The sequence below is a fragment of the Nipponia nippon genome, unplaced genomic scaffold (assembly GCF_047370975.1).
Source record: "Nipponia nippon isolate SJK-2023a ecotype South Korea unplaced genomic scaffold, ASM4737097v1 scaffold_12, whole genome shotgun sequence".
Classification (NCBI taxonomy): domain Eukaryota; kingdom Metazoa; phylum Chordata; class Aves; order Pelecaniformes; family Threskiornithidae; genus Nipponia; species Nipponia nippon.
In genome coordinates, this window is record NW_028262313.1 from 4,376,422 (window position 1) to 4,399,072 (window position 22,651).

Sequence of the window (22,651 nt, forward strand, 5' to 3'; positions counted from 1 at the left end):
CATTTCTGAAGTGCATTAAAACTACTTTGCCATCACCTATGGGGAGAGGTTGCCCGAGTACCTTCATTACAGCAGCTTTCCGAACAGAGTTTTGAGCTGAAAACTTCTGTACGTGTTCTGCGGTCTTCTACTAAAGAGCCACAGCCCGGGACATGAGAGACACCGCCGCAGTTGTGGCAAGAGCAGTAGAAGCAGCACAGAGAAGCAGCATAATGCTGCAATACTGTGTCCTGAGCTCTTTACCTGAAAGACAGGGAATATTTACACGGTGATTAAAGGATTTGTGTCCTACAGCGAGGTCTGCCTGTAACCTCAGGCTTGGCTTGTGCTGATTGATTGACAGATAACAGGCACAAGGTCATACTTAAATGCTTAAAACTTCCAGAAATCCCAGTAATCATTGTTCTCGCTTACAGACGCTGCAAGATGGCCTACATCTAGCAGTACAGACTGCTTAAGACAGGAGAATCCATATTCTTATCTGATTTGATGATTAGCTATGTAATATTAAAGTCCCTCTGTGACTCCAACTGTTAATATTACAAACTGAAGCGGGAAGTCCATTTCGGTTTCCTTACCTAGTTTTAAAAAGTCTTCAGCAAGACAGTCGGTGCCTGGCATGATTAGAATGATAACAAAACTGTACGATATCCATTAAAATGCATTTATTTGTTTTAATTCAAAGGTGTAACAACTATTTGCCCAGTGATCTGGACGTAGGGTACAACAACAAAAAAAAACCCATCAGACCAAAATACAAAAACAAGTACACAAATTACCCCTTATTTGTAAATGTTACCTCATAACCAAGTTTTAGCACATTAAAAAGTTTACAAAATTTTTAACACTCTTACAAATTATTCAGAACTAACAGCATCTGTGGCAGTTGAGCCTTTCCACATCCATCCTTGCCCTTGCCGTACCATCCTGTGCCGGGATAACGCCACGCTTCAACTGGAGGGTTGGGCAAGCGGAGCCGCGCGTTTCCAAAGGCGGCTTTGTGCTTCAGCCCCGTGCCCGAGCCGCTGCAGCTCCCTGGCACAGTTTGGGTGGGGAGAGCGGTGTGGGTACGCTCGCTGCTCTGCCTGCTGCGTCCTCTGCAGCACTGAGATCGTGACTCAGTAAATGCAGAAATAATTTTTAAAAAGTACAAAATTGACCCTGAAGAAAAATAAAATCATTTAAAATAAAACAGCTTGGCTTTGACTAAGTTACACTAAAAGCTGCAAGACAGATTTACAGCACTATCACTTTGAGTACAAGATCACAAAAATCAACAGATTTGTTATGAGTCTTGTCACTGTAAAAATGAAAACACCAAAGTTGACCTGTCTGCCTGTAGAAGAAACCTTTCGCCTCTAACAGAAGGGCTGACATATGCCCTCTGCCTGGGTTTTGGCCTTTTCAGGGCTTTGTTAACTATTAGGACCAATCTAATTCCCAAGAATCCACCTCTAGTGAAAAAACTGCAACGGCGAGAGAAACAGCACATCTATATTTTTCATTAGCTATAGACACATAGGAAACAAATACCTGTCGCTTAGATGCAAGACTTAGGACGTAAAGTACAGTAATTTAACGGTTGCAAATAGCCATTTCTGAAAGGAAAACACAATTGGGCTTTACCAAGATGATATCAAATATACAGAAATATCAAAACCCTGATTGTGGCCAGCAACAGATGGATAAATCTACAGTGAGGTACTCTATAATCTCAAGGTATGCAAATGGACTGACTTCCCACATCTCCCACCTTCAGCAAGGCAGCACCTGCTTAAGCACAAGTAGGCTTTGCTTACAAGCAGCATTTGTCAAGCCCCACGAAGCTGAACCAAAACCAAGCGTAGGTGCGTGTTCATCGACTCTGGCTTTTCCTTCGTTTAGGCCAGCACAGTCAAGAGCTGTTAATTTTCACACTTCAAAAGCAACAAGATGCAACGTCTTCTTTGGTGCTTAAATAGGAGGAAGTTAAACAACTAGACACAGCTCAAACACAGCGTACGGTGCCTGAATCCTTGACAAACAGCCCTGCAGGTATCCTGGAGAGCTAAAGCCTTGGCACAATCATCTCCGTATTTACAGCGTGAAGCGCCAGATGTTATGGTGGGTGCAGAAATTTTACTAGCTCACTCTTCTGCTTTGGAGGGCTACCTACTCTAAGGCTGCACAAACACACCGATCCGTAAACAAGTTTATTGTAGTTACTAATGCTTCATTTATGGGTACATTTGGAGGGAAACCTAGACAGTCAATTCACTGGCAGAAAGAGTAAGCCATTTCATCGCTCCTTGTTTCTTTTGTCTGAAGTGCCTACAGTACTAAAAATTAGGAGAGCAGAGGGCTCTGTGCAGACACCTTAACACATACCAACTTCTCTGAAGTCCAGGCATCGGCACTGCACAAGAATTTTTTCCTGGTCTTGTGCCTGACTTGCTAGTGGACACCAGATCAGCCCGCTTCAGGGTGAGACCTTACAGTCACCTTAAGCTGCTGCTGAAAGGAACAGCCTGGCTGGCTGTACGGTCCCCTGCTCTGCGCCAGAGCCACTGCACATGTTTTCGTAGCTGTTACTACTGTGAAAAAAAGATTTAGGAACGTGTGACCAGGGCGGACCAGGACTATCCTTTCAGTCGCATGTTGCACTGCTGCAGTGTAAAAATCTCATCACCAGGTACCGGGCAACAGCTTCAATTTATCGTGACATAGATGGTGTAGATACTGCCATAGATGGTGGGATGAATGCCAGTTAGCTTTCAAGAACAGTATAGTCTGGCTCTTCAATTTCCAGCATAAATAAGCATAAAAGCAACCAAAGAAATCATAGCATAACTACCTGTAAAATAAACCATTCAGGGAAAAGAAAATCAGCCTCTGCCAGGGAAGAGAACAAATAACCCCTATGGAGATTAAGTATTCTGCTTTCCCATTCAAACCAATATCCTGCACGTTGAACAAGCTCTGTCTGATGCATATTCCAAAGAGATACCAGAGACAGCTGAGGAATGAAGGATGGGAAGTTCCATGACATTAGCTCCAGAAGGTCATTCCCTTTCTGCTCCCATTCTGACCTGTTCCTCACCATCTGTGAAGCCTGTGTCTCAGCTATGCCGATACAGTTTCTTGTGGTGCCATACCATACACCAAAATGAAATACTAAGTTTAAAAAGTCTTCAAAAAGGGGCAAGGGGAAGGAGGGGATAATTTAACTTTTGAGCCTCTCACTAGAGTAAAGACATTGGGGTGCTGGAGTGCATCCAAAGAGCAATGAGGCTGGGGCAGGGGCTGGAGCACAAGGCTGGGGAGGAGCGGCTGGGGGAGCTGGGGGTGCTCAGCCTGGAGAAGAAGAGGCTGAAGGGAGCCTTCTCTGCATCGCTCTCTGCAACTGCCTGAAAGGAGGCTGGAGCCAGCAGGGGGTCGGACTCTTCTCCCCAGTAACAAGCGATGGAACAAGAGGAAACAGCCTCAAGCTGCGCCAGGGGAGGTTTAGGTTGGATATTAGGAAAAACTTCACCGAAAGGGCTGTCAGGCACTGGCACAGGCTGCCCAGGGAAGGGGTTGAGTCCCCATCCCTGGAGGTATTTAAAAGATGGGTAGACGTGGTGCTTAGGGACATGGTTTGGTGGTGGACTTGGCAGTGCTGGGTTTACAGTGGGACTCTATGATCTTAAGGGTCTTTTCCAACTGAAATGATTCTATTCTAACTCGGCCAGCTTCATTGATACTGTACAACAAGCAAAGAAGCAACAGCTTACTGTCAAAACGAGGTGAAGGTTCCACTGCCTTCCCTCCTGCCTGACTCCAGTTGCACCATTTGACTCTTTCACAGCAGCCCCAATACTTCTAAAATCCTTACTGAGTGTAGTAGTTGGCTTACCTCTCTACTCTTTTGCTGAATTTCCTTGTTCAGTTAGCCATTTTAGCAACTTAGATGATTGGTATGGAAGAGTTCAACAAGCTCCAGAACCTGCCCAGGTAAGGTTCCAAAGGGGAATCCGAGTGTCCCATTGGCTTTGATGAGCAGTTCTGTCGGCATACGCCACGGTGGGACATTATGCCCGAAACTTCCAGTGTGACTCAGGAGCAATCACTTACAGCGGCTCTGCTGTCAAAGTCAACGGTGCAAGTGCTACAACTACCCCAAGAATCCTTTCATCCACGCTGCCCTGGGGTTTCCCTCCTGTTGGCTATATTTAACATTGCCATTCCCGCTACTGAATTTTAAGTCAGTCAGAAGAGCTCACAAATTTTGCATTGCAAGCAAACAGCCTGCACGGAGTGAGACACCTGAGCTTACTGAAATGCTTCTGCAGTATTAATTGACCACAGGCAGTCAATGGTGGAAAACAGCAGCTGTTTTATACTTGTTTAGAATGCCCTGGAGCATATGACTATAGATAGGAAATGGTGTAGTTTAAAAAAAAAAAAAAAAGGCTGGTACTTTCACATAACTCAGAAATTTTTCCAGTAACTACAATATTCTGAAGAAAAAAAAAAATAAAGAAACAGGAAAGATTCTTAAAAAAAAAAAAAAAAAAAACAAACAACAACCAAAAGTAAAGTTAAGCAAACAATAATGCCAAATAACATTTGCAAAATTTGGCTAAAATCATTCTATTGTAATACCAAACATTCCTTCTAAGCAGGATTGACTCCAACATAAGGCATTTTGCCAAATTCTTAAGTAAATAAATAAATCATGACACACTTGACAGTAACTATGGGGAGGGAAGAACCACGGTATACGTCATTCAGCTATTCACAGGAGATAAAGTATATTAATAGGGGGCACGCTTTAACATCCAGCACCGTGCATCTCAGCATCTCCCAGCAACCTCCTGTATTTCATCATCGAATACTGAATCTGCTGAAATAAACAGCAAGAACTTCTGTCCCTTCAGCAGCTGATTAAGTGGTCTTCCACAGCCTTCAACACCAACGCATTCTTTCTTTCGGCCCTACTCCACAAATACTTAAGCCACACAGGCCCAGCTTTACTGAGGCAGCAGTGAGACAACTCAATGAAATTCATTTTGTACTTAGACATTTGCAGGATCAACAACTGACAGCTAACTCTGTACGCCGGTGGTTCTTACCATCGGGGGCTTAGCTGTCTCAAGTTGAATTCTGATGAAAAACACAAGGAGCCGTATAGCCCGTATGACTAAGACGAGCTACACACATGTGATGGATAGTTTAGGTATATGTCACATGTTCTCAAGTTGTGAGAGTACAGTACATTTATTATGTGTATATATATACACAGCAAGGCATGGAAGAAAGCCAGAAACCAGTTTGTAAATTAGAACGTGGGACAATATATTTCTGGCTGAAGTGTACTTTTTTTTTAATCATACAGAGTAAAAATATTTGAAGTAGTCATTTGTTCCCTCTCCCAGGAAAATTTTTCTTTTTTAAGGGGCGGGGGGGAAAGTCACACACTTCTCATTCTTACTTTTCCTTCTTGAGGTATAAATGACTGTACCTTAACTTCAGAATATATCTTCAGGTGATCCAGCTGGAGGAGGTATGATGGTTTTGCTTTATCTTACAAGTCACAGCTTTGACGACACAATGAATCTATAAATTGCAACTAACTTTTGTACAACAAAATTCCTGCAGCCCTGAAATGCAACAGTCTGCATAATTGACTCACAGTTAACTATCTGGAGGAACACACTCAAGATTTCCCATCTTTCTGCCCAACAGTTTCTCCTCGAGCCTTGGAAAATGTGAGCAGGTACACACAATTTACTACTTATCATTCTGCCTGTCTACCTCCTGCTCTCCAAAAGACGTGTTGACAGGAAGATTTAGTCATACTAGCAAACTGGAACACTTTCTTTTCAAGTAGAGGCCTGCACTGATTTGATGTTCCTTTTCATATCTGTGTTTTAAAATCGGTATACAGAATGTATTAGAGCTGTAGAGACAGAACGTGGTTTCATTATGTTTCTTCACTAACCACTCTACTGAGTGAGGATCAGTGTAGAACACAGAGGAGGAATGTTTCAAAAGCTAGTAAGTAAAAAAAGAAAACTCTGATGTTTACATTGGACTTTGTATCTCCACCCCCTCTCCAGTCTAAGCTAAGTGAAAAAAACATTTTGTTCAAAGTCAGGTCAGAACAGTGGATGAAATATCTCATCACAGCCTGTACGTAACATGCTCTTTTGAAATTATTTCAACACGGTGTTTTTCCACTCACTCAAAAAAAGGCATCTCCAAAGCATCGAGATCTGATGGGACTCAGCCAGGTAGATATTTATCCACAGCAGCTTAGAAATTAAGTAGTTGATGTAAAAAAAAAAAAAAAAAAATATATATATATATAAAATTTTTGAATGAGTTATTGTTCCCCAACATTTTCAACCAGCTTCAAGAAAATACAGTAGAACCTCACTGTTTTGCACTTACAACTGGGAGATTAAGTGTACATCGTTTCACTGTGACCGTTCTGCAACATTCAAGTGCTAAGAGTTAAGCCAGGATGATGCACTACAACACGTGCTCTGTTCGCATCAGTGGAGTGTTGTAATTCAGCTGTATTTCCTATCCTATGATCTAAGTGTACTTCTATTTAATGGAAAAAAAAGTCAAAACGAGGTAGCACTGCCACTCTCTTTGCTAGAATGTGGACAGATCCCGGCCTAATTTTAAACGGTGGCTTAGCAAGATTCTACTGTAATCTACACGAAATGTATAAAACACGAACCTTTTCCAGAATAAGGCCACTAATTTTGCCATTGGCAACAGGCAGTGAGAAACAGCAGTTAAAAAAAAAAAAAACCTCACTTGATTATAGAGGTGTTTTTGAGGCAATAAACTGTGGGGAGAAGTATAAACACATCGTCCTCTCATCCCTCCTCTTTGTTTTCCAGTATAAGTATCTCTGCTTCCCGTACACACTGCTCCGTGGGGAGAAATTTCAGTCTATTTTCTTAGCTGGGAATCTAAGCAAGTCCACGCTACATTTAAAGATGGGGACAGCACTGTAAAACAGCAGGATTACAAGCTTCCCATGAGTCATGGTCATGACAGTCTGATGTCCAGATGCCCAGATTCGATACCAGGGCCCATAAAAAGGATCTGAGACGGCTGGGCACAACATGTTGTTCAAATTCACTTCTGTAACCTGAGAAAGTGACAACAAATTTATAAATTAACAATATTTTTGTGTTGTGCTGATTCAGACACCTAAAATGGTAATTCTGAAGTTACCATAATAATAAAAAATATTTAGGTGACAATCCTTTGTTCAACACAAGTAGGGCAGCTTTCAGAAGGAAAGCAGATCCAAATTCAGCTGTGCATTTAATAGATGGATTTATGCAGGTACATAACCAATTTATGAAATATTTTACCGATACTTGTGAGATACGCGATATAAATGTCCATTAGAACATGCAATTAGAAATTTGCATGCAAGTAGTCTTATCTGTATCTATCTGGACACTTTGAAAAACTAGTCAGTGTTTTTGCTTTGAATGTACTTGCAAACTATCCATTTATTAACCTGTATTTACTTACCAATCCCAGAATCTGCAAGATGCTAAAATGATATACAAACATAAACCCCGTGGATAAAAGAGCCCACCAGAAATTGCAGAGTGGTTCTGGAGTGTAGATACCTTGAAAAGAAAGGAATACATTAGTATTCAGCTGAATTGCTGTGTCCATCAAACACGCATGAATAATCCTCTCTCTTCTCCTCTGTGGATGTTAGAGCATCTGCCTTCAGCTGATAACCTACTCAATACCATTATAGTAATTAATATTTGAGAGCCTTACTTCTTACCTGGAGTGTCCTGATCAGTTCCTTCCCTCCTGCTCCAGCAGTAAAATGGACAATATGTTACTTATTAAGCTTGCCTGTTTTTCACCAACACCAGTGGTATTTTTACCTCATTCTTCCTTCTGCCACAGAAGTACTAAATGATTTTAAAATACAGTAATGGTATACAATGAATCTTCAAAAATCAGGTTATTTATACTTGAACACCTGCTTCTTATGGGGGCTCCGACTTCAGCACGCACAGAACTAACCTAGGCAGTGGCAGCTCCTGCACAGCACCGTGTTAGAGCACAGCTAATTGCCGTTTCCTACTTTTAGGGTTGTTTAACAACTATTAAAACGTAACTTGCACCAATAATGCCTAGGAACAGAAAAGCTGTATAAAGTAGTCAATCCATTAATGACAGACTGCTTTTAAATGAGAACTGCTGTGGAGATATTTTCAGATATATGCTGCAAACAATTTTATAATCAGTAGATATCGCAGATACTGTAGAATATTTTTTTCCCCTCATATGACGTAGCAGATATCACATTATTCCTGGGTTCACCTTTCTCTCTCCTTTTGAAACTAGGTTTTGTTAATTCACTGACAAAACACAATGTCGCATGATCTAGAATGTACCAAGGAAATCAGATCTAATAAAAGTACCCTTAGATACAAGACTACTTTTGGAATTAAATATTCAAACATCATATGGTGAGAACAAAAACAGTTTACAGCGTTCCGAAGACTCTTACTAGCAGACATGAATATTTCAGTGTAAGATATGGGGAGAAATATTATTTTCCTTATGACTTTAATAACTTAACCTAGGGACGCAAAAGAAAAAGATGCACAGTGTCATGCTGCTCAGCTGCTATAAGAAGTTGTAGAATTTCAGATTATTATAAAAATACACTGGCATTTTTTAATCTGCCTTTGCTCTCTGATCCATTAGATATTAAATCCTGGAACGTCTATCCAGTACTCAAAGGATAGCTTACAGCACAGAGTGCAATATTCATATTAGCTTTTGCTAGCTAGCACATCCAGTAATTACCAGGAAGATTCAGCAGACTTCAGCACATACTGTACAAGGCTACTGGGAACTCCAATGACTACACATGCGTAGCTAGCTGTGACAACTCACCAGACTAAAGCTGGTATGAGTATGCCTAGGTATGGTATCATATGTAGATAAAGGCAAATAACTGCTGTTACTTGCTTTACCACACACCACCTCAGGTTTAAAATCCCTAGAGGACTGCTTTCTCAATCCCTGTTGCCCTTCTACAATTCTTTTCTGCATAGTTTTCTTCCCCATTGTGCCAGTTCAGATGGATTTTGCAATAGCTACCTGAAATAATCTAATTTAAATATCATTTTGTGACTGTTAGAAATTCAAAATTACCTACACTTTGTTGTCTAAAACTGTACATCTATTCATTGTCCACTCTAAATAACATAGCTTCTCTGTTGCTAGTCACCAGAGAGTAAGGAGTTGATTGTATGCCTGAATGACAGCAGCACATATGCCCCCCATATATCACTCACTGACTTTAACGAGCAACGATATTAGTGTCATTACCCAAGACACAACTGCACGCCATGTTTTAGTAAGAAAGCTGTGACTTGGTGCAACCATGATAAAGACGAGCAGAGAAGCTACTTGGAAAGCATAAGGCAGCTTATAAGATTTCTTATCCAGTGGGGAAGTGAAGGTCAGAAGAGGTGTCTGAACTATGAGCAAAATCCAAAGGTAGAAGTGAACTCTACATGAGTAACTTTAAGTGCTCTACAGGTACAGGGAAAAAATTCACAACAGTCTAATTCTTTGAACATACTTAGCAAGCATGATCTAAGAGCTGGTATCCTATTTAGAAAACGGTACAGGAGACTTTATTTAAATAGCAATGATATTCATTAAACTCCACTGCCTGAAAACCTCAGATAGGTGATACCACCTTGAATGTGGTTCTTCATTACAGAGAGCAAGAGAAGAAGCCATTAGCCTTGGTGTCAGAGTTCAGGAGACCAGGGCTCTATTTTTGGCTGCACCAACTTTAAGTGACCTGGTCAAGCTATACAGAAACTCTTTGTGCTCCCTCCTCAGCTGTAGGATAAAGAAAACATCATTTGACTTGCATCTACAACTGCAAAGACAACACAAAAAAAACCCCCAACTTTGCATGTTTAACCTAGATGCAAAACACAAAATAAAATTTAAATAAGGTATCTAAAACAGCTCCCAGGAACTGGCAGAGTAGTGCTGTACCGAATTTGGTTTCACGTGAACTCACCTGGTTGGCAGTTGCCTGTGTTATTTCAGAAGTATTCTCCAAAGCCTGAGAACAGATGGTAGTTGTCTAAAGAGGTAAGCACTCAGAAAAGCCAGAATCCAGAGACCTTGATACTTGGGGGACTTACAGTGCAGGTAGTATCTAAACACTAAAACAGACAAGTGAACCCGGCTATGACACAAGACTGGAGGGAGAAGGCAGTCACTAAAGGACTAAGGAAATTGCACAAGATGACAAAAGAGATCAGTGGCATAATTTGGCTTTGAACCCAAGCTTCTCATGCCCCGCTTCAATCTAGTCAGGGAATCATGTCTCAGAAGTCACTTAGGAGAGCTGTTCAGGTGCCTCCAGCAAAGAATTTCACACTGCTACATCCTCTCTCTGTTGCAAAACTCCAAAAAATACTTCAGCAGCTCTCACCTTCTACAGACTTTTGATCTCGCTATGAAATAGAAAAATCCCTCCTTCCTAGACTTTGCAATCCTGAAAATACTAGTGTGATTCTCAGCAGTATCATTAGTTGGACATCAAGGGACAAAAAGGAAACAACGACCTCCACACAAAAACATTTCAGAGAGCTCTGGATTCCCAAGCGTGCTTTGGGAAACTAATTTTAAATTCATACCTGGGATATTTTCTGTACATTTCTCATTAGATAAATAATCACTATAGATTTTATTACTCTATAGTCCTGCTATTCAACAGACAACTGTTTAACGGAGCAGTGTGGTCTATTTTCTGTAGTACACGGTCTGTTAACAGAAACATAGGAGCAGGAAAATTGAGACGCAGCCGAGCGGCTGTTTGAATGGCCTGTGTTGGCTTTGGCAAAAGCTACTTGCTGCTTACATAGGAAATGGATTTCAATAGGTAGCAGTGAGTTTCACTCTCTGTTCACTAAGGCAATTCATATACGCTAAGCACTTTCAAAAAATTTAATCCAACTGCCAGTCTGGCACTAATCTCATTCTCAAAAATGCCCACACCCCAGACAGTTGAGACCGTTCCAAATCAGGGTCATCCAAGTAGGCTGTATATTTGCTCTTGTGTTGAAATAGGACGGCAGTGGATATTTCCATTTAATTTAAACTTCATTATTTCAATAGCATTGATAGGAAGGATTTCATACAGATTGAAGAGTTTGGGGTTCATCATCTGCTTCTGCAACAAGTCTTGAACATGCCAAGTAGTTAATTTTGCCATCTAGGCAATGGAAGCGTGGCTTTAAAAATCTAAAAATCAACAGAGACACTCAATTTCTTTTATACTGCTTCCCCCTCGCAGTGTCTTGTGCTAGTTCTAGTGTTCTTATGAACTATTACTTTTACTTAAAGTTCTCAAAACATAGGATTGTAAAAATTTGAATGCAACTTAATAGAAAGTAATACTCCTTTTGTATTTCTGTGAAAACATAATGCAGGAGAAAATTATTCCTCTGTTTGAATTAGAGAATTAGAACCTAAATATAGCACAATTTTTTAATTTAGGAGGGTGTTAAAATAATCTCTGTTTCCTAATTAATGTTTTGCTTTCATTCCCACTACATTTGATAGAGCTTTACCAGTTTTCCAGCCCAGCACACTCTCGGTAGTCTCACAGTTACAGGCAGACCTGCTTAATCCAGAACTCAGAGCAACTATTACAACTCCTTCATTTTCAAGCTTATAAAAATGTGAGGGCAAATTGATTTCCATTTTATTTCCCTTGATCAAAGGGGTTAATTCTCGGAGTGTGGCCTACCGACCTAGCCTCAAGACCAAACATCCTTTCCAGGGGAAAACAGGAAAACTGTTCTCAAGAGGAGGAGCCTGAAACCCACTGTTTCCCCTACAGCTGTTGTGAATCTATGTGCGGATTTCAAAATACTACCTTAGGCCAGGAGATTTCTGTTTTCCTGGCTGCCAGCTACTGTCATCAAAATCAGCTCAGACAGGGGTATTATATTACCCGCTCCTCTCAGGAAGCATTTTTTATATTCCATAGAGAAGCAGCAGCAGTTCTTCCTCTTCCTTTGATATAACAGTACTTCTTCCATATACTGGTACCTACCCTTCTAAACGCCTCTATATCCTACAGAGAGAGAGAGAAGTCTTTAACAGACCTTGGGCCCACTCAGACAATTCCTTATTTAGTTTTAGGTGTTTCATAATAGGCCACCATAATTTCAAAGGAACTGTAACTGCCCAGTGCATAAAGCTCAGAGGGCCACACGAGAGAGACGTGTCCCCTCCTCTTCCTCTCCAGCTCTCTTAAATCATCAAACAAGATTATCCTGAAACGATCAAGCTACAGAAAGAGCCCACAGCATGAGCCCGCAGCCAGAGCACCAGCACGCACCTCCAGTTGCTGAACGGTGCCACAGCTCCCTGCTGCTCCAGGTGCCGTAGTACGAGCACAGCTGGGCAGCGAACCAGGCCCTTACGTATAATACATGGGATTCAGGAGGCAGAGAAAAGCTGGTAGAGGAACATGGAAGCTGCCAGCAGGAGAGTAGGAGAATAATACACAAGAGTTCACAGATCTCCAAGTAATTAAGAGTTTCAGTGAAGGAGCTGTACTGCACATTATCAAGTATTTCAGTGAGGACGGAGATAAACATGATGGATGACTACTTAACTATATTCAAATATATAGTGATTTTTTCCTGGATTACTACTAAGGTATATAATAAAGCCTGCTTTATAACTCCATTTAAAAGCTACGGAAAGAGACTGCTAAATACAGGTAAGTGTCACAAAGTGGGGAAGCGGCTGAGAAAGGGTACAACGGCTAGAAATGTCTTTAAGTACGGTGATCCCTCACTCTTGCCAGCAAGGCCTAACAGCCAATGGAAAGCACAAGTTTAGATCCCCAATTGCTTTAATTGCGCTTTCCTGGTTTACAGCCACAAGAAAAATGATCCTTTCGCCTGTATTTGGTATCTGTGTTCTACATCTTTCAACTTAACCCAGCTTCTCATTAGGTAAGAAACACTGCACTGCCCTTAAGAAAGCTGGCTATACAGAGCTGTCCGTCTTCCGAAGCGCGACAGAGGCATGCTGCATGAGAGGGGGAAAAGGAAAAAAAAAAAATAATCAACTTCTACTGACCTTCTACAATGCCATAGAACTTCATCTTTTCTGATGCCACCTTTGAAGACACTTAGATCAAAAATGGGCTTTACGACTTGAGTCAGAGAGACAGTTTCTTTATTGCTTATAAAGATACAGCACTTGCCTTATAAGCTGAAAATTCTGACTCTACTCCCAGCAAAAAACTCGCCTACTTAATTATTTAGGGTGTGTACGTCTGTCCACTTGTGCACAGCTGTGAATCAGCTCTTAAAATACATGGGGCCAGACCACAGGACTGTCTAGGGTTGCCTTGCAAGGCCATTACTGTCAGTTTTGGCTCCAAAAGATGATTCCCCCCACAAAAAAAATGCAACCAAATCAATCTACTCCCTCCACAGTGTGGACAACCTGCATTTGAATTGTGAATTTTGAGAATTTGCATAGCCACTTTAGAGAGTGGAGGCTGGAGACTATCTCCCCCTGCAGGCTAAAGGGTCAGAACCACACACCCATTCAGTGACACCAATACAAACGTTTCTGATTAAACACACATATCCTGGAACTTCAAGTACAGCTGTTCATACACCAGATTGCCCCTTAAAGTGACAAAATGCTAAAAAACTCAACACCGACATCCTTTTCTACTTCATTAAGTTATCCAGTCAAATAAATTATGCTGGGGATCTCAAAACATCAGAAAGATTATCTCCTGAACTCCACTGCTAGGGAGCTGCTATAAATTAACTCTTATTTCAAACTGCTGTGGAAGGATATCATTTGCTCACAGTACTCAGAAAACAACAATTCCACTTTGATTAAATTTCAACATGATTTGAAGCTCTGAAATAAGGGGTGCATCTAATCTTGTCAAATGCATCCCAAAAGCTGACCAAACTAGCTTAAGGACCAAGACAGTCAAGAACTGTGAGTCTCTAAGGCTGATGGCAGTGCAAACTAGATTTTTTTCATTGTCTTAGGAGTACATAGTTAGAAAAACTAAGTTCTCCTGAACACCACTGAAGGTCTCTAATACCTTGATCTTAGAAGGCCAGGTTAACGCACTCTTGAAACACTTGTGGCAGTTTGAGACATGACACTTCCTCAGCTGCCATCTCCCTAAGCCTTCTATCAGCAATCTGTATGCCAGTAGCACAAAGTATAATTATCTGAGCGTACTCATAGGCTTCAGAAGACCAGCTTAGTTGTAGATGAAAGCCGTCTGAGGACTTTTTCATGGAAGGAGTTGGTTGTATGGTATAAATCTGGGCTGCTGTGGTTCCTGTCTTCTTCCTTCCACCTTGGCAATTCATTCATTGCACCCCCTTTTTGCCAGTCCTACCACTCAGATGATACAACAGTAAACCAATCCAGAAGCCACAAAACCATTCATACTCTTTTTGACAGGGAAGCAAGGGTGTCGCCTCCTAAGGACAAGAGAAAACAGCGACCTACAGCTCTGGTTCAGCCTATCCAGCTATTTCAGGAATGCTGTGTCCTGCCCAGATGCATACTATAATTTTTGGCAGGGTTCACAGGTGATACAAGGTGAGATTCATTCAGCAAGGAAGTTGCCAACTGCAGATACACTTACGTAAGAACTGCCCCGAGTTAGGAACCTTCTGTGCTGGCCTGTTACATCTGCACCACATCTATTTTGCATGAGAGCCTCTTATCGCAGCCAAGAAAGATCCGAGCCATAGTGCATAAGCATTTATTTTGCCTAGCCTGGCACGCATGTGTATGTATACATGCATACGTGCGCTTGCAAAGAAAATATGTTAGAAAGGGAAGCATGGAAATTTATATTCATTCAGTACAAAGGGGAGGGAAAGGGAAGAGAGAGAGAGGTCTTAATGCCCAAGAGGGAAGACAGCCTTGAGCTTCAGCGCGTTCACTGTGCAACACCGAAGCCTGAGTTCTGAACGTCTCTCTCATCAATTTGATCCTCAGCATGGCGAAGCCCCCACACTTACACGGCGGGGGACACACGAAGGTGATGCTGCCAGTGCAACATGACCCGTCTTCACCACTGTAATGAATAGCAGGGAGGGAAAGAAAATAAAGGATTACAGCCCTTGTTTACTGTCACCCAGGTTCCTTTCAAAAAGGAAACACTTCAACAGGTAACTGATTGCGTGTGCATGACTGGTATGGTACTTGATTAGCGAACAAACTTGGACGTGCAGTTCTGTATAGAATGAGCCTCAAATCAACTCTGCTGCAGGTGTTCTGCTCAGCCTTCCTTTAAGAAACGTTAATATCACGACTGAGATCCTATTAAGCCATCAGTAATATTGGCAGATTCCCAGTAAAACTGAAGTAGTATCTTTTTCCATATACAATTAATTTCTTTTCATTTTTCCAATTATACTACCCTTCAATTACTTCTCCCAACCATAATCCATAGATTCACTGATGGAAATTTCTATTTAAAATACAGAAATAAAGCTGCATGCTGATCAACATCAGTGATGAAAAAGCAATTTTCACAAGATAAGTTAGGGTAAAGGGTGTGAGCTACTCAGAAGGTACTTGAAACAAAGGTGCTAGTGAAATGACAAAATATTAACAAATGTTTTCAGGCTGAGTAATTTTTCCATCACAAAGCATACATTAGGTCTCCTGGGGCACTAGCCATCACTGCTACAAAAGCCCCTGGACATTTTGCTAACAAGGTATTACAGTCAGACAGGTGGGCAGGAGCCAACTGCATAAGAAAATGAACAGTTATCAGTTACACAGCCTAGGACAATCGCAATTGAGATATTTAGCCAACAAAGTTCTTTTAGAAATTTCACTGCTCTCATGTCAACATTAGATGGCAGCAAAGACCTGTAAATTAATACAGGGCAAAAATTTAGAAAACAGCACTAGGGTGACAACTGTAGAACGCAAAGCCCTTCAAACTGCAGATACAGTCCTCCCGGCCCCAGAAAACACGTGCTGAGGAGCCCCAAGAACCTTTACTTCAAAGCAAACACAAAACCAAATCAACAAAAAAACCAAAGGAACACATCAAGGGACACCCAAGGCCAAACTTTAAAGTGAAAGAAATACGTGTCTTAAAATGATGTTATATGGGAACTTTAAGGCCATCAAAAGAAGTGATTTAGTGACATCGCAAGAGCTTGGTTTGTCATTGCCTACACTACATGGCCGTTTACACTTTCTCCCCCCTCTCCCCACCCTCCCTCTGCAATAATTAGGAGTTTGTGTAACTTCTACAACTATACTGCACTTAGCATTATTTGCCAGAATTTTAAGATATCAAAGACAGATTAAAATTCAATGTGGCTGGCACATTTCTCTGCTAAGAGAAAGAAACAGAATGATCTTTTAAAGTACGATACTTCACTTTTTCCTTCGGATCATTTTTATTTAGTTTCGCTCAGCAGTGGAAAACAGTAAGTTTTCCTATAATGAAGTAAGTGCGAAGGATTATAAGTGACTGCTGGTGTAAAATACAGAAGATTCACCAGAATGGAAGGCTGACTATGCTTGTTCTGAGCATTTGCTAAATTGTAGCCCATTGCTTGACATCACATCCTTGGAGTTTTCATTAAAGGCTACTGAACATCTGGACCATAAATTATCATCTTTGATTTGCTGGACGAAACAATTCGGTTCTGCTAGAAAATGCAGCTGGAAGCATGTCAACGCCGGAGGGGGGCAGAGCGTCACACCAGATCAATACACGCTGCATTCCCTTCTAAGGAGCGACAATTAGAAAAATCGCCGGCCAGTGGACCAATTTGGGATTCCCAGACTTACTGAACTATTATGGTGTAAGTGAATGCAAGACAGTAATCTTCAGAAGAGATAACAAGCAAGCTAGTTCATTTTACTAATATGTGTCACTACATTTCATTAGAGCTTCAGGATTTCAGGAATTTATCTAAACTAGCCGACTCGTGTTTACGTGGGGTTATAATAATGATTTTTTTTCAGCTCATTTTAAGTTGCAGAACTTCCCAAGAGACATCCAAGAAGGCAAAAGTCTTAAAAATACCTGCCACCAACAACTTAGAATGTTGCAAGATGGCAGTGGTGCTACTCAAGAAGGCAGCGCGCATCATGCCAATCTGTTCTTGATATCCCTCTGGGCAAAAGACCATTTTTTGATTTCCATTTCAGTGCCTGACGCAGGTCTTTGTTACCCGGGTTACAACTCCAACATAACATCAGAAACTATTAAGTAACAACATAGAGAAAATTGGTAAAAAAGAGTAAGAGTAAAGCCTGTGGTAACCATTAAGCACAGCTTTTTCATTGCACGGGACCAACTCAATACGTATAGAGTAAATTGCCAACCTACCTCCTTTCCGCAGCAGATAGATGGGCACAACATAAAGCATCACATGCTGGATATAATAAATTTCCATTTCAAATGGAAGCTGTGGAATAAGGAAAATATTTGTAAATGTTTTTCATCACTAACAACTGAGTTACAAGGAACCACTCTCCTTCTGACCCACGACAATCCCTTCAGTTCAGTTATTTTATCACCTGTGTGTATTAACAAAGAGATGACATTAATGGTCAGTGCTTTGAAAGTGCCGCTAACTGCACCCATTCCATTCCCCTTGCCACAAATGCAATGCAGCACTTCAATTCTCAATATTAGCCAGAAGCACAACAAAGAAGGAATAACATAAGATTGCTCTTTTCCCTGTCTTAGTTAGCAAAAATTACCAATAACAATGCAAACCCCTAAAGCAATCAAACCAGAAACTATACACACCCCGTATGACAGTAGCCTATTTAGAAAGAAAAGATAATTGCTACCTTGTGAGTGACAGAACTCTATTAATGAGGTCTTTTATATATAAAAGTGTATAAATAAATATATAAAAGTAATTACTGAGGAGGCCTGCGCAAAAATCAAAAGACCTGTTTTATAGCAATCTACATGCATGTGTGAAACTGCTAAGCTTCACCAAATATAAAATAAAGTATAAAATAACCAATATTTTATTGGTTTTAAAGAGAAGCTGCAGAAGGCTGTATGTAAACAAGTGACCAGTTAGTAGTACATCAGGTATTTCTCACCTGCTGACAACTTTTGGGAAATTACAATTAGTCACGTGTGGGTTCAGTTGAATGCATGTTACTACTTTGAGAAGAAGTCAGACAGTCTGTGCTAAAATAATACTGTGCTAAAAATAACTTGAACCACAACTCTGAGTTTAATTTGAGCCCCTCAATCCAGACCCAACTAATTCTAGCTCTTTATCAGTTAGAAAAGGCGAGGCACTGTATTTGAAAGTTATTCCCATCTGTAAACGCCTTTGCCTATATCTATTTGTTAAACTACAGCAACACATTTAAAACTGAACAGTAGTAGGAAAAATTCAAATTCAAAATTCAGAATTCAACTTCTTGCTGCAGCTCCCTTACAAAGCTGAAAAGACATGCTTTTCCGTTATTTTTCAGAAGTGAAAACTGGACAATATCACCACGCAAGTATGAAATGTCACAGGAATAACGCAAAGTCATTAGCTTTGGTTCAGATGCAGACTCATTCTGTCATTTTACAGGCTAAAGTATGCAAGTCTAACCATCGTGGCTTGCCTGTTGGGGAGAAAAAAAAAAAAAAACAACAACAAAAACCACCTTCTTTTTCTGTTATTGTTCTGAGACACTGAAGTCATAGTGTCAAAGCAGAAACATTACAAAAATTTCTACATCAACAGAAACAGAGGTTGAAACAGAGTTTGGTTTTCTTCCCAAATAGCAATCAATAAGCAGCTGGTAATTAATATAGTGATCTTTTAAATTCAACAACAATTCTTATACCCTATTTTGAATGTAAAAGATGCTAAAAGCAACAGCTGGATTCTGCTAGTCCTGGCATCCCCAGCTGAACATTGTCAGTGTCCTGATTGCAACCTCCAAGATGTTCAGCCAACTCGTGGGAGACTAAGCTAAAAAAAAATCTTCCATACAATCTGTCGGGTTATTTTATTCCAAGTATTCTGTATCAAAACATAAAACCAAGCAAGATAATAGTATGCAAAAGCAAGAACTTCATGGAAATTGTGAGGTTTCCTGAATCTGGAGCTTCTCTGCTGTCCCTTGTTGAAAGACAGAGAGGGCAAAGCGAGGGAATCAAAATTATTTTCAAGAGACTAAAGCCGTGTTCCTAATGGATGAAGAGCTGTACCTCTCCCAGTTGGAACAGGCATGCTTCAGAAACAATAGCTCCCGATATAAACAGCCCAACGTGAGGCACTCACTCCTGCCAAGGAGCATTCTCTATTTAGTATCCGTGCTTTCCTAAGGGCTTCTGCACTGGCTGAGCTGTGAGGGTCAGTTACACAAACACTACGCTCAGGACACTTCTGAGAACAGAGTAACAGTTGTTTTGCTGCAGTAGTGTTGACAATATTTTTTTTTGTGTAAAACAAAACATCTTTTTTTCACTATAAAAGATTGCTTGTTCTGAAGCCTGGCTAATTATGCAAATGCATTTCCTGGTATAGAGCTACAAAAGCAGAATTTCTGTACAACCAAGGACTCAAGTTGTACACCCGGGCTACAACACACAGAAAAAGAACAAACACAAAAGATTAACTGTAAGTTGTACCGAGCAACTGACTCACCTAGCTCTAAAGGTCTTGTCTATAAATTGTTTTATCAATGAAAGACTCACTCACAGATAGGGATAGGTACCTTTTATATGCAAAGAGAAACTGCAAGTGAAGACAAGCTAGAAGGGATCACCCATCAATCTAGGATTTAAAGAAGGCCTTTCCAAAAACAAGTAAGCGCTTCAGCAAGTGGTAAAGTTTGAGAAATTAAAAAAATCAAAGGAACACTTACTCACAGAACAAAGTAAGTCAAAACATTGAGTTGATCCCCCTAATAATACTTGACCACAGGCCACATGTATTTAAACCCAGACTCCAACAAGCTCCAAACTGGACCTCTTCACAAGCCCCAGGAGACTTGTCCTCTCCTGTCAGATGCCACTGTGGAAACTCAGCAGCCCCTCTGAAGAGCAGCAATGCCCTCATAGCAAACCAGTGATGTTCACGGAGCATTTCTTCAGCCACACCTGTCCCCAGAGAGATTCAGAATCACTCGATATTTGTTACTAAGACAGACTCATCTGAACTCTGTATATTCATCGTCAATTTATTAGCTGGGGTTTTTGTATTAAACTCCCGTCCCCCTTACCAGCTGCCAGCATCACTCTTCCTGCATTTCATCTTGCTTCCCTTACTCAGAATCTTAAAACAGCTAATGGAACCTATTATGGAACCCAACAAAAGGACAAATTACCTATTTCTTCTACTAACTTAGATTCCAGGCTCTCTTAACAGTGTAAATGAATACAGAGGACAGGCTGCTCTGTTACTCAAGACAATAAGTAAGTTTCTCCTCCTTTAAAGATTCTTACCTGTGGCAAAGCAAATCTGCTTCATCCATTCATAGGTTTTAACATCGGTATAAAATCATATACATTTCAAAACACACCAAACTAATACTGACATACACAATTCCTCCAACATACATGATTTTGTAATGAAGTTTCTGTTAGAAAATAAATGGTGTTTTCTTCCCCCGGGAAGAGTTTGGCTCAAAGCAGCCACATGTGCTTCTAGCTCCCACATCAGCCCGCTACGATGCGGATTCAGAAGTGCCACATTCCCTGGACACGTGCTAAAGGCCCTCTGGAAAGGGCCAAGAACAGTGAGCAGGCAGTAGACCTCCACCCCAGGAACAGGTAAGTTATGTACAGTTCTGCTGGTCTAGCTACACTCCTAGCAGCTGCTTACCTTGCTTGCGAGACCATGGAAAGGAGAAACTGTATCACGAAGGATTAGAGCTCACCCTTGCATCTCTGAGCACGAAGAGTCACAGCCATCAACCGCAGTCCTCTGAGCACACGCTTGACATCCTAACTTAAACCAGCTACTGCCCTAAGGAAGCAACTAGGTCCTTCATTGACTGCACTTAGCTTCAGAAAAATCTTGAAGACAGCAGTAGAGTTGAACCTAAGAGTCAGATATGCAGACGAGAGTTTCTTCCAAGAGAGTACCGCACACAATACTAGTTTAAACCCACTGAGACACAGCAGTTAGTTCTCAGTGGGCTAGGTGGTTACCACTTTGCTCTGCTTTCTGAAAGTAGTACTCCTCTGTTAATTATTTGTACCTTGGCCTTATATTTGCAACAACAGCTCAAGCACTGTACTGTGCAAGAGCTCTCGCTCCATCATCCTCTACAAAGACTGCAGAGTATGGCAGCAAAAGGAATAGAAGGAATACAACTCCCAGATTCTGGTCTGTTCTGTAGCACATCTAGCATATAGCCTAGTGAACATCAAATGGCATTCTGTACCAGTCACCTTCTTAGACATAATCAGTAACTCAGATTCATGACCTATAATCAGTAACTAGTTTCCTAAACATAAACACTAATCAAAGAAATAAACCAGAAACAGGTTTTTCTTTTTACCTGCAAAGCAGACCACAGAACAGATTACACAACAGAGCGGAAGAACCTATGTAAAGCTATACAATACAAACATCATGGGGCAGACAGCTAGTAGTCCCATGTAACAGACTGGTTACTTCTCAGCATATCTAGGATTGTGATAGCAAATTACTTATTTGGCAGAGAAGAAGCAGCTGCCAGAGAAGCTTAGAAGAATGGTTTAAAAACGGACCTGAAGACTCAAAAGAAAACAACACAAAACAAAACCCAAACACAAGTAGCATTTAGAAAACAACCTATTTCCAGTCTTACCAGGACTCATTTCTCCAGCATAGATCCAAACTGGCAAACAGACAAGCAGCTGACCCATGCTCAAGTTAGTGTTACGCTATGCAGGCAGCCCTACAGCTCAGGCACCAGCTTACACATCTGGCATAGATCAGAAAAGACATTCCCATATATTTGAATATTGGGAAAGAGTAGACTGAGAAAAAAATTTATGTTAATATTGGCATTAATGTCAACAGCAAAGCCCCATGAAATAAAGGAGTAGCAGGGCTGTCACCCATCTGCATGACGGTCTAAAGCAGCATCCCAGATCTTATTTGCAACAATTCCTTTTAATTATATTTTAGGGACAAAGTGTTTCATTCAGATTTCCTGCCACACACCTGCTTGTCTGTAATGAACATGAACGCATATTGATGAGTCCCAATAAACAATCTCTGTTTCAAGTAGGTGTCTTAACCAGTATCCAGCCTCCCAGCCGTTCTACACAATCCAGTCAGTGCCGGGAATTATAATTCCCTTAGAGTAGCATTAACTGATCAGTTTTATCAATTAATTTTATCTAGTTCTCATTTTCAATTAATCCTGTTAGGGTAGGGCAAATATGCAGCGGGAAAGAACCAGAATCCGCCCCCGCTACCGAAGGCGGTGTTACCACGCATGAGCTGCACCACTCATGAGAGTTTATAAAAAAGCATCTCTTGTGCTGACAGTCGGTAGAGTGAAGACATCGCAGGACACAGGACTAGAAATAATAGTCTGCTACAAGGGTGGAAGGGACCAGAAACATAAC

The 22,651-nt window shown here is 41.0% G+C and overlaps 1 protein-coding gene across 2 annotated transcripts in view; it reads right to left on the minus strand.

The window, feature by feature from the left end:
- Positions 1-650: 650 nt before the first annotated feature.
- The window catches only part of TMEM164 (transmembrane protein 164), a 46,991-nt gene continuing 24,990 nt past the window's right edge, over positions 651-22,651 (minus strand). For both annotated transcript variants that reach the window (XM_087748488.1, XM_087748487.1), the window contains exons 5-7: positions 17,444-17,522; positions 7,528-7,628; positions 651-7,132 (exon numbers count right to left, since the gene is read on the minus strand). In XM_087748488.1, coding sequence (XP_087604614.1) covers positions 6,926-7,132; positions 7,528-7,628; positions 17,444-17,522 — 387 coding nt within the window. In that variant the 3' untranslated portion in view covers positions 651-6,925. The remainder of the gene's footprint in view (positions 7,133-7,527; positions 7,629-17,443; positions 17,523-22,651) is intronic.